The following is a 13,208-nucleotide window of genomic DNA, read 5'->3' on the forward strand; positions in this document are numbered from 1 at the left end:
CAGGTAACAAAATAGCTCAAGGGGTGTCTGGGATGCACCTGCAGAGGCTGGACCCTGGCATTAGCATCTGTGCAGCACTAGACTGGTGTCACCATGAAGCCAAAGGTCACCCTGCCCAGAGAAGGTGCAGCTGATCCTCGTGGGGTCGCCCTTCCAGCTTCTCTAACTTAGCAGCCGAGGAACGGGCAGCTCAGAGGACCAAAGTCCACAAAACCACTTCGGTCCTTTAGCAGCCTGGGAAAGACTGGACTCAATAGAGTCAAATTTGTGTCTGCTGTAGAAGAGACTTTCTGTCCTTTCGGGAAACTTCCTTATCAGAACAGAGAATGAACAGATGCAGACTCATGTGAGCTCAGTCTGCTACTTTTCACAAGGGAGAGGCACTAAATGAGGGTGATCTAATCTGCTCTAGCTGCTCTAAGTCCTAAAGCTGCTGCATCAAAACAGGTACTTGCCAGGCACACAATCAGAATCTACTGAATGGACCAAAAATGTTCCCAGTTAGACTTCCACTTTTCTGCTGAAATGTTAATGTTGATATTGTCCCCCCACCCAGTGGTCAAAAAGAGAAGTGCGTGAAAAAATGTCCCTAAAAACAGAGCCAACATTTTAACCTGCCTTCTCCAAAGGCTGCTACTTCAGAGGTAGTGGGATCTTGGGGGCCCCCTTCTCTGCGGGCTGCCTGCTCCCAGAGAGCCAGTGCACTGCAGCACCTCCCACCGCACAACTGCTGGGATTGCAGAGATCACAGTCTCCATCCCTTCCTCAGGACAACCCTGCTCCTCACCCAACCCCCAGTGTCACCCCCAGTTCCCCAAGCCCAGTCACTGTCGTTCAGCAGGCACCTGCTATTCTCCCAGGAGGATGAGACTGTTGGGCATGGAGGAGAAGTAAGACTCAATGAAGCATCTGTTCCAGACACGTCCCTCTCTGGGGCACCCGGACAACACAGGTGGGGACTCGGAAGCCGGGATAATGGCACTCCCCAAGCACAGATAACCAAGATGCAATCCAACTGGGGTGTAAGCGGTAGCAACTGCTGTGGTCCAGGCACTGGAACAACAATCAGGCTCAGCTGCTGCAGGAGGCGGCCAGCCCGGGTTTGAGCGCATGCTGCAGGCCCCAGAGCCTGTCTTTGCAATACACGAGCTATTCCTCAGAAAGCTGTCAGAAGAGACAAGCGATCTGAAGCAGGCCTTTAGGAGGGAGAAGCAAAATAACTGTATGCGAGGTAAGGGCAAATAATAAATAGCAGCAAATAACAAAAGGAAAGGCCTGGACACCCAGAGACACGATTCACCTTTGGCCAGCGAATCATTCTGATGCTAACCAGCTCTCTTTTCCACAGTGCATGTACTAGACACTAAACAGCCCTTTTACTTTCTATCAGCCTCTGTAATGCAACTATGTCCCTACCCTGCTTTCCTGGGAGGGACCCCATTACTATGTTCAGCTTTGTTGATCTTCAAACTAGAGGATGCACACACCATGACGGCATAAAAATTTTCTAGAGAAGAACCAGATTGGCACAGTTTTAAGGCAATAAATTTCCAGATGACCAAGTTCTAAGAAGCATTCCTTTTAAAAACCATCTAAAGCACTGAAGGTTCCTGAAAACATCTCAATTCCCTCAAGCCCCTTCCCAAGGGCCCCATTCCCTCCACCTTGGCTACACCGATTCCCTGGAGCTCCTCTACCAACAATTATAGCCCTGCCACTGGACCTCTGAACTTGCCACTAAAAGGCTGACCAACTCCATCCTGAATGTATTAGGAGCAAATGTCAGGGTATGGTGACCCTTTTTGAATAATTTATCAGATTCCACAAGTCTGCTGTGCTCTCTCATAAACATTATCAAGTGACTATGGCCAGCGCTGGGATGCCAATACACTGTGGAATGGGCCTGAGGGCCCCTGCCTTTTCTGTCTTCTAAGCACTGTCAAATGCTGCACAGCCTGAGGGAGAAAGCTATGGCAGCAAAGCGGTGTTGCAAACGTTATTTACCTACTCACACATCACGTGCTGAGCTGGAAAGAGCAGCTCTGCCAAGTGGACACCTCTGGACCTCAGCCACTATTTAAAATCTAGATCCCTTCAGTTACTTTCTCTATTTCTTAATGTTGTCCAACATTGCCTCAGCCATCATCTGTTCAAGCCCAGGGTGAGGGTGTGGCATAGACATGCTGTGGGAGCAGGGCAGGCTTTGTGGAGGGACTCCCTCAGGTGGAAGCTGAGGGAAACTGGAGACCCAGAGTTGCAGGCATAGACCTGGGTACAGTGGCCATCAGGGAAACATGGCAACAAATCAACAAAGCAAACTTGAAAGCAATACTTCTCAAACTTCACGAACAGGAAACCTCTTCAGGCTCTTAAAAAAAGTGAGGATCTCAAAACCTTGTCTAGGAGTCGTAGTTATTGATGGTGGCAGAAATTAAAACCAAGCAATCTTTAAATATTCAATTGTTAATCTATTTAAAAATAATGCTAAACTCATTACCATAGATTTTAGGGAAAATAACCACATTTTCCAGGGGAAACAAGTCAGGAAGACAAGTATCTTGGCTCATTTTCGCAAACGAACACCAGTGAGATCCTGCGGCCTACACACACAGAACCCTGTGAGAGCTGATTCACATGATGAAGAGCTCCTGCCTTACTCATGCCTCAAAGAATCATGAGTTGAGAATGGTCACGAAACAGATTATTCTCATCTTAGAACGTGATTCAGTAAAACTATGCTGTTTGAACAGATTTATCTTCTGGTTTTGGGCTGATGTACTAACTGGTGTGTTGCTTTGCCTTTTTAAAAGAAATTTCATCTATTTGAAAGGCAGAATGAGAGACAGAGAGAGATCGATATTAATCCTCCATCCTATCTTTTTCCCCAAATGCCTGCAATAGCCAGGGTTGGGGGTCTGCCACGTGGGTGCCTGAGGTCCAGGCCCTCGAGTCATCATCTACCTCCCAGGATGTGTCAGCAGGAAGCAGAACAACCTGTATCAGAATGCCTGGGTTCAACACTCAATTCTAGCTCCTGACTCCAGCTTCCTGCTTGTACAGACTATGAGAGATGGCAGGCAATAGTTCACCTGGGAGACCTGGATTGAGTTCCAGGCTCCTGGCTTTTGCTTGGTCTAGGCCTGGCTGTTGTGGGCACTTGGAGTGAATGAAACAGTAGATGGAAGATCTCTCTCAAAGGAAAAAAACAAAACTTTTATGATCAACTTTGTTCAAGAGAACTGAGGTGGGAGGCAAGCAGATCTTTATTTCCTATTTCTTCAATATAAATATTTCCACTGTGCAAAGGAATGTCAAAACTTTATCAGTTGCTGTTATACAGTCTGTGCCTAACAAGAATACTTCCATAACAAACCCAGCAAAATGGGAGTCTAGTGACATCTAGTGACTATCCATATTTAAAATCCACATTTTCAGTGGCATCACAAGCAATGGCCCCAGACAGGCAGTGAACAAACATGATACATAAAATAAAGACCAATTCGGCTCTTAAGTTCTGTTGAAGAAAGTTGAAGCTCATTAAAAACTAAGAAAATGCAAATAAAAACAACGTTATGGTTCACCCACAAATTAGCTAAGATTAAAGACTGGAAACTCACAGTATGAGTTAAGGTACTAGGAAGCAGGCAACCTGCCAGAAAGAATGGGAATTAGGATACTCTTTGCAGAAAGTAATTTGATTGCATGTATCATAAATCTAAATACATAAAGCTTTCAACCAGTAATGCCTACTTTTGGACATTAAACTGATGGAATGATCACATTCATCTTCACAAATGTAATCTATTCAAAGGCTTTATATCATACTATTTCTTAATGGAAAACAGAGAAGAGAGAAAAGAAGAATTTCACACTCATCGGTGCATCAGTTACATAACCTATTGGACATCTACAAAAGTCTCAAACTAAATACTTACTCCCAATTATCCATGGTAAGACTTCTCCAATTCAGGGAAAGGAAGCAGACAAGAGGTAAATTAGGTAAGAATTTGCCACCATGAAACTACATACATATTTAAACAAAAGTATACTGAATTCAAAAGGAAGTTTACATTCTCAAGATACCAAAAGGATATCTAAAAATAAGTAATTACTAATAATAATAAAACTGAGACTTGATTTAGGGGGGCTGGCATTGTGGTATAGCAGGATAAGCTGCCATCTGCAGCCCCACCATCCCATATGGGTGCCACTTCAAGTCCTAGTTGCTCTATTTCTTTTTTTATTTTTTTTAATTTTTTAATAAAGATTTATTTATTTATTTGAAAGTCAGAGTTACACAGAAGGGAGAAGAAGAGGCAGAGAGAGAGAAGTCTTCCATCCGCTGGTTCACTCCCCAGTTGGCTGCAATGGCCAGAGCTGAGCCAATCCGAAGCCAGGAGCCAGGAGGTTCTTCTGGGTCTCCCACATAGGTGCAGGGGCCCAAGGACTTGGGCCATCTTCTACTGCTTTCCCAGGTCAGAGCAGAGAGCTGGATTGGAAGAGGAGCAGCCAGGACTCAAACTGGCGCCCATATGGGATGCCGGCACTGCAAGCGGCGGCTTTACACACTACACCATAGCACCAGCCCCAACTGCTCCATTTTTAATCTAGCTCCCTACCAATTTGCATGGGAAGGCAGCAGAGGATGGCCCAAGTGCTTGCGCCCCTGTACCCACATGGGAAACCTGGAAGAAGCTCCAGGCTCTTGGCTTCAACCTGGCCCAGTCCTGGCTGTTGTGGCCATTTGGGGAATGAACCAGCAGGTGGAAGACCTCGCTATCTCTCTTTCTCTCTCTCTTTTCCTCTGTAACTCTGCCTTTCAGATAAATATATCTTTTTTTAAAAATGAGACTGATTTAAAATAAATGATAATACACAAGAAAGGAAAGAATCTGTAGTAAAAATGTCAGGGAGTTAAAGCACATTTTAAGGAGATCTTAACAATCTGCTTTTGGATGAAGCTACAAGCATTTTGTAGTTTCTGTGAACTTCCTGAGAAACGGACTGGGGACGTGTGGAACAGAAGCTGGGGAAGGAAAGGAAGGAGAGGGAGGAAGCACAGCAACAGACCAGGAAGGAAGGGGACCAAGACTCTGAGAGGGAACAACCACCAGTGAGAAGTCCAGCGTCGCTGTCAGTGCAGAAACGCCCGACAGCCAGCCGGCCCACGCATCTCCACTGACTTCACGCTTGTCGTGAAGGTCTGTTTTTCTATATCCTCTTTCTCCACATTGCTATACAAACTTTTAAATGCAGCTCAAGCCACTACCCCCGTGAAATTCTCTTGATATCCCTAGGTCACCTAAGTAACTTTCCTTCTGTTCATTATTTGTTACAACAAACGTTTACTGCATATTTAACGGAAACAATGACAGACAAGACAGACACGTAGCTGCACTTACAGAGTCTACATTACAAGGGAAGGACCAAAGCGTATAACTAGAGATATAAAACAGTCAAATAAAAAATAATATTTTGCTGTTTTTAATCATTTCGAAGCCAGAGAGACAGAAAGTCAGAAACACAGATCTCCCATCCACTGGTTCACTTCCCACATGCTTACAAATAGCCGTGGCTGGGCCAGGTTTTTTTTAAATCACAAGCCCGAAAACCCTGATCAAGTTTCTCTTGCGGGTGGCTGGGACCCAAGTACTTAAGCCATCACCTACTAGATCCAAGGGCAGAGCTGGGACTCAGACTCCAGCACTCTAATAGGGAATGCAGCATCCCAACAGTGGCTGAACCTCTGTGCCAAATGAGCCACAGTAAGTTTTTATAGTAAAAAACAGAAATAAGGAGTTGAAATACAGAATTAACAAAGCTTTTACAGTGGACTAGAGGCCAGAGAAAGCTCTCCTGAGGTGACTTTGAAATAAAAAATACATGTAGGAGTTAAACACAACTTGGCGTTAAAGAAAAAATTTCAGGAAAAAGGGGCAGTGCTGTAGGTAGCATGTACCAAGAACCAGAGGCAGAGAAGATGCTGGCCTGCCTGGGGCCTGGAAGAAGACTGGCATAGCTGGCAGGTATGAAGACAGGGAGCTGTAGCTGAGGTTGCCCAGGAGACATTCTAGACCCAGGGTTACAAAGTCTGTGAAAGGCCCAACAGTGATTTTCTGAGGCTCTGTGGCCAGGGGTCTCCAACCCAGCTATTCAGCTCTGCAACTGCAGTACAGCAGCAGGCACCAACCATGCAGAATCAGATGAGTATCACTGGGCTCCAAAACATCTTTATTTACCAAAACTCAAATTTCGCCAATGAAAAAATGTCATCATATAGTCTTTTTTTGTAACCTTTTGGTGAAAATATAAAAACCATTCTTACCTCATAGGCCACTGAAACATCAACAAACCAGGGTAGCAGGCCGGATTTGGCCCTGCACTAGAGTGCTTCCAAGGCACAGTATCAAAGAAAGAAGGATTACAGAGATTTATGTGTTAAGGGTTTCCTTTGCCAATGCAGAAGAAATGGACTGAGAGGGAGACAGGCAGCATGACAGTTGTCTGGACTATAGGGTAACAGCAGAGATAAGGATTGATTAGTATCTACTTTGAGATAAAAGGGGATGAAGAATGATTGCTATCTTTCCTTGAATCTTCCCTCACACATTCCTAAAAAAAACACAGAAGGTAAGGTAAGACACTTAAGTATAGATACGTAAGTATCTATACTCTCAACCATATGAAGAGAGCAAAGATTCAAATTGCCTCTAAGTAGAAAAATAGCCCACATTCCAATACAGCTGCATGGACATGGCTGTGAAAGCAGGGGAGAACTGACTTAGAGTTCCAAAAAAAAAGCAGGCAGCCTGGAGGACTCAGATGAAGCACCAAAGAAGCACATCTCAAAGAGCATCCAGCACTAGCACTAATCAACCTCCAGATACAGAACCCAAGCAGCTCCCAGCACCAGCACCAGGGAAGGGGCCTGAAGACCAGCAGGCTCCGAAAAGGACCCATCCTGGGAGACGGGACACTTTTGGACAAACAGCAGTGAACAAAAAGGAACCAAGAGGAAAACATTAAGGATCCTACAGAAACAAAGACAAAGGATTCTTGAGCCCTCCCCCATTCCCTCCATCACCAACTTCATCCATGAAACAAACTATGCAAGTTAGCAGAACTGACAAGAGGAAGCTCTCAAATGAGTGAACTCACTGTATGAAAGGAAGAACAAGAAAAACAAAGCAACCTAAATCCATTTACAACTATTTTGAAACAAGGAACAAAATGCAAATCAAGTCATTTCAACTGAGGATAACCCTCCCTCACCTCTCCCAAGGTAAACACAAGGCCGAGCAACAGCACAACACAGCCCCTACCCTGACTCAAACAGTATTTGGCATCTGTAGTCCAGCACCCTCTGGGGATGCTTAAGTTCTCTAAATAAAATAGCACAGTATCTGCATGTGGCCACACGCCCTCTCATATACTTTATAGCACCTCAGAGTACTCATGATATCTAGTACAATGCAAATCCTATGTGAACAGTTGTTACACTGTATTGCTAAGGGAATAATGACAAGGAAAAAAGGTCTGTACATTTTTGGTAGAGATGTAATTTTTTAAAAAATATTGTCCACATATAGTTGGTTGAGTTGGTAGTTGTGAAACTCACAAATACACATGGCCAACGTATATATATGAATGATACATTTCCTGAATACTAAACATAAAAACTAAGACAATGGGGCTGACACCATGGTGTAGTGGGTGCATACTTGCAGTGCCAGCAGCCCATATGGCCGCCTGTTTGAGTCCCAGCTGCTCCAGTTCTGATCTGGCTCCCTGCTAATGTGCCTAGGAAAGCAAGGACGGTGGCACAAGTGCTTGGGTTACTGCCACCCACACGGGAGATCAGAATGCAGCTCTATATCCTGGCTTCAGCCTGGGCCAGCCATTTTGGGAGTAAATAAGCAGATGGAAGGTATTTTTCTCTGTCACTCTCTCCTTCAAATAAATAAATAAATAAGTTTTAAAAAATAAATAAATAAGTAAACTAAGAACAATAAAAAAAAAGAAATCGAAGGAGAGTTCAAATAAAATTTAAAGTAGAATGACAAAGAAAAACAGGGTGGAAAAACAAATGTAACATCAGAGGTTAAGAGACAGAGTCAAAAGTAGTTGAAACAAAAGGTAGCCAAGGACTGTGCCGTGGCTCAATAGGCTAATCCTCCACCTTGCGGCGCCTGCACACCGGGTTCTAGACCCAGTCGGGGCACCGGATTCTGTCCCGGTTGCCCCTCTTCCAGGCCAGCTCTCTGCTATGGCCAGGGAGTGCAGTGGAGGATGGCCCAAGTGCTTGGGCCCTGCACCCCATGGGAGACCAGGAGAAGCACCTGGTTCCTGCCATCGGATCAGTGTGGTGCGCCGGCCGTGGTGGCCATTGGAGGGTGAACCAATGGCAAAAGGAACTGAACTGATCAATCCAAAACATATTACAGAAACCCAGTAGACTGCCCTCCTTTGCAAGGGATTCAGAGCAGCCAAATTATCTTGAAAAGGAAAAACACAAATTGGAAGACTACACTTTCCAATTCAAAAAGCAAAAGTAATCAAGATTGTGCTGTAGTAGAATAAACATACAACTCAATCACCTAACATTTAGAGCTGATGAATAAACCCATGCATTTATGGGTGACAAATTTTCAGTAAGGTGCTGTTTTGTGGTTTGAATAGGATTTGGCTTCCCAAACTCATGGTGACATTTAAATCTTAAAGTCTTAAATTAACAATTAATGGGGGCCGGCACCCTGGCACACTCGGTTAATCCTCCACCTGTGGCGCCGGCATCCTATATGGGCGCTGGTTCTAGTCCTGGTTGCTTCTCTTCCAGTCCAGCTCTCTGCTGTGGCCGGGAAGGCAGTGGAGAATGGCCCAGGTGCTTGGGCCCCTGCACCCATGTGGGAGACCAGGCAGAAGCACCTGGCTCCTGGCTTCGGATTGGCATAGCTCCGGGCGTGGCGGCCATTTGGGGGATGAAGCAATGGAAGGAAGACCTTTCTCTCTATCTCTCTCCCTCTCTCACTGTCTAACTCTATCTGTCAAATAAATAATATATAAAAAAAAAACAATTAATGGATTAGGGTGGACTTTGACCCAATGATGGTGTCTGAAGGTGGGGTTTTTCAGGGCGTGGTGGAATTGATCCAGGGTGCTGGGAAGGTGCTCCAGGATCAAACCATGTGATCATACCATAAGCCTAAGCCAGTGGGGCTTCAGGATCTTGGGCTGTGGGCCTCCAAACTATGAGCTGAAATAAACCTCTTTGCTAAGTGGCTTCTCTCGGCTATTTTAGTTATAGTAACAGAAAGCTCACTAATACTAGGTACCAACATCATATAATGGAAAAAAGCAATCTCTTCAACAAATGGTGCCAAAATTAGAAAGCCATGAGCAAAAGAACAAAGATGGAACCCTAAACCTCTCACTATATAAAAAATTAACTCTAAATGGGACATAAGCCTAAATATAAAAGATGAAACTTGGGACCAGTGTTGTGGCAAAGTAGGTAAAGACTCTGCCCGAGGAGCCAGCACTGTGGCTTAAGGGTTAATGGTCATCGCCTACAGTACCAGCATCCCATATGGGCCTCGGTTTGAGTGCCAGGTTCCAATTCAGTTCCCTGCTATGGCATGGGAAAGCAGTAATAGATGGACCAACTGCTTATGCCCCTGCACCCACATGGGAGATCCAAAAGAAGCTCCTGGTTCTTGGCTTCGGATTAGCCCAGCTCCAGCTGTTGCAGACATTTGGGGAGTGAACCAGCGGATGGCAGATCTCTCTCTCTCTCTCTCTCTGCCTCTCTTTCAATCTGCCTTTCAAATTAAAAAAAAAAAAAAAAAAAAAAAAGCGAAGGGATCATTCAGACCTGAATCTTTGGGGGAAAAAAGCCTGTGAGGCTTCCATCCCATATGGATGCAGATTCAAATCCCATCTGTTCCATTTCCGATTCAGCTCCCTGCTAATGTGCCTGGGAAAGCAGTAGAAGATGGACCAACTGCTTGTGCCGCTGGACCCACATGGGAAACCCGAAAGAAGCTCCTGGCTCCTAGTTTCGGTCTAGCCCAACACCAGCCATTGCAGCCATTTGGGGAGTGAACTAGCAGGTGGAAGATTTCTCCCTCTCTCTGTCCCCACCTCTTTTTGTATAACTTTGCCTTTCAAATAAATAAATTTTTTTTAGAAAGGAGAGATAAAACTATAAAACTCATCCCCGTGACAATGGCTATTATCAAGAAGACAAAGTAACAAATGTTGGCAAGAATGTGGAGAAAGCCTACACACAGGCTGTAGGAATGCAAATCAGTACAGCCACTATGGAAAACAGTATGAAGATTCCTTAAAAAACTAAAAATATAACTGCCAAATGATTCAGCAATACCACTACTGGGTATATATCCAAAAGACAATCCAAAAGACAATTCATTCTATCAAGGAGACACTCACTACCACATTTATTACAACACTATTCATATTGGCAAAGATATGGAATCAACCAAGATATGAATCATCAGGAAAATAAAGAAAATGTAGAGGCCCTCACTGTAAGGCAGCCAGTTAAACTCCGGACCTACAGCGCTGGCATCCCATAGTGGTGCCAGTTCAAGTCCTAGCTGCTCACTTCCTATCCAGCTCCCACTACTGCGCCTGGGAAAGCAGTAGAAGATGGCCCAAATCCTTGGGCCCCTGCACCCATGTGGGAGACCTGGAAGAAGCTCCTGGCTCCTGGCTCCTGGCTTCAGATCGGCGCAGCTCCAGCTGTTGTAGCCAAGTGGGGAGTGAACCAGCAGATGGAAGATTCTCTCTCTCTCTCCCTCCCTTCCTCCCTCCCTTCCTCCCTCCCTCTCCTTCTCTCTCTGTTCTCTGTATCTCTTTCAAATAAATAAATAAATCTTAAAAAAAAAAAAGTGCAAATGGCCCTGAAATGGAAGTGGGTCTCTGTGAAGGGAGGGTGCTACAGTTTTGACTCTACTTGCTCAGTGGACTCCCCCTAATCTACATTTCAAGCATCACTCTCTCCAGTCTTGTCCTCCTATCCTTCCAAATTCCAAATCCACAGCCTCTGGTACGATCCAACCAAGAGCTGCCATCTGCTACCGGAACCATGTTGCCAACCCACTCCCTCAAGCTCGGGCTTGGTCACCTGTCCCTTGACCTCTGCTTTGCACACCTCAGCTCCCTTGGCCTTCTAACTTGATGGCAGCTGCCCAGTAAAATCCCAACCCTGGTTAAATGCAACATGCCTCCTCCTCCTTGCCTGAGGGTTGCTGGATAAACAAGTGGTCTGTTTCTTAACATAAAACCACCAGCCTCAAGTGAACTGCCAGCCCTCTAATCCAAACATACTGCCCCTTTCCTAAACCACTACTTCATGCGTTCTCCTCAAACCTCTACAACTTTGAACCCTAGCATCCTCAGAGGGTGATCTTGCTCCTCTCACTGAGAAGGAAAAAACAACCAAAAGAACATCCACATGCTTGACCACCAGATCTACTCACTTAGCAACCATCCCCTGAACACTGCCCTCCTTCCTGCCCTGAGCCTATCTGGCCCAGGTATCATCAGTCTGTCCCTCCCACTGGATCCTATCAGGCAGCACAGATGGAGTTCTAGGCTCCAGGCTTCAGCCTGGTCCAGCCCCAGCTGTTGAAGGCATTTGGGGAGTGAACCAGCAGATGGAAGATCTCTCACCTGTCTCTCCTTCTCTCACTCACTAATGCCTTTCAAATATGTAAACATAAATATACACACATACCTTGAACCTGACCAATCCTCACTGCCACCACCATGGCCCGCTCGGGTGATCCACACCTTTCCAACTCCTCTGCCTACACCTGCCCTTGCTCATTCTCCACAACTACTCTGTACTGTACACCCAATGAGGCCCTGCAACCTCTGGCATTGGCCTCCACAGCCTCTCTGACATCAACTTCCCCAGATCACTCTGATGACAGGCTAAACTACCTCTCTTGTAATTCCTATGTCCTACACTCCATAGCTCAGAACACAACTGTATTTGGAGAGAGGACCTTAAAAAACGTAATTAAGATAAAATGAAGTCACATGGGTGGTTGGCAACTCAATCTGGCAGGTGTCACTAAAGATGAGATCAGGGGGTTGGCACTGTGGTACAGCAGGTTACACTGCCTACAACACTGGCCCCCATATGTGTCCTGGCTGCTCCAGTTCTGATCCAGCCCCCTGTTAATGTGCCTGGGAAAGTAGAAGATGGCTCAAGTACCTGGGCCTCTGCCACCCATGTGCGAGACCCAGATGAAGCTCCTGGCTTCAGCATCGCCAACCCCTGACCTTTGTGGCCATTTGGGAAGTGAACCAGCTTACAGAAGATCTCTCTCTCTCTCTCTCACTCACTCTGGATTTCAAATAAACAAAGAAATCTTTAAAAAAAAAGAAGAGCTCATGGCACACACACAGGACAACCAACAGAGGACATGAGGAGATAGCCACCTGTGAGCAAGGAGAGGCCTCAGGGGCAACAACCCTGCTAGGCACTTTGATCTTGGACTTCCAGCCTCCAGAATGGTGAAAAAAGGCAGTTAAGTTCTCCATCTGCAGTGTGCACAACTCAATTACTGCATCCTCAGGTGACTAATACAAGCTACCCCTCACTACTTCTCTGTTCTCTCTAGGACACACAAGGCACACCCTTGCCTCAGGGCCCTTACATCTTTTCCCTCCAGGCAGAGTTACACATTGTTAAACCCTCTTTTCAGCTGTGGAAACTGAGGCTTAAGGATGCTAAATTAAAAGATGTGCCCAGTAAGAGGGAGAGAAGACAGAATCTCCACACCTTATTAATACCAGATAAAAGTGAGAGGCATTACTTACTTCTCCACCCAGAGAACAGAAACAAGCTTCACCCCTCTCTTCTGGGCTTTGTCCCATGTGCTCTGATACCCGTCTTTGAAAACAACGTGAGTTACTTGTTTGTTAAAAGTTTTTGAAACCTGTAAATAAAATGCAGGAAACAAAATGCACATTACTATTTACACATAATTTCCTAAGTATAATTAATTAAAAAACCCCTACCCTAGAAATTCCATTTCACAGAATCTGTAACAGAGAAATAGGCTGCTAAAAACCGTAGCTGGAGCCCAGTGTTATGGCGCAACAGGTTAAGCTGCCACTTACAACACCATCAGAGTGCTGTTTTTTGTCTTGGCTGCTCCACTTCTGCTCCAGCT

The 13,208-nt window shown here is 45.4% G+C and overlaps 1 protein-coding gene across 10 annotated transcripts in view; it reads right to left on the bottom strand.

Annotated features, from left to right (window-relative positions):
- Nucleotides 1–13,208, bottom strand: part of MCPH1 (microcephalin 1) — a 248,593-nt gene that overhangs the window by 227,349 nt on the left and 8,036 nt on the right. For all 10 annotated transcript variants that reach the window (XM_051832685.3, XM_089302827.1, XM_051832688.3 and 7 more), the window contains exon 3: nt 12,853–12,971. In XM_051832685.3, coding sequence (XP_051688645.2) covers nt 12,853–12,971 — 119 coding nt within the window. The remainder of the gene's footprint in view (nt 1–12,852; nt 12,972–13,208) is intronic.

The sequence above is a fragment of the Oryctolagus cuniculus genome, chromosome 8, assembly GCF_051225735.1.
Source record: "Oryctolagus cuniculus isolate XC-2025 breed Fujian yellow rabbit chromosome 8, ASM5122573v1, whole genome shotgun sequence".
NCBI classification, from domain to species: Eukaryota; Metazoa; Chordata; class Mammalia; order Lagomorpha; family Leporidae; genus Oryctolagus; species Oryctolagus cuniculus.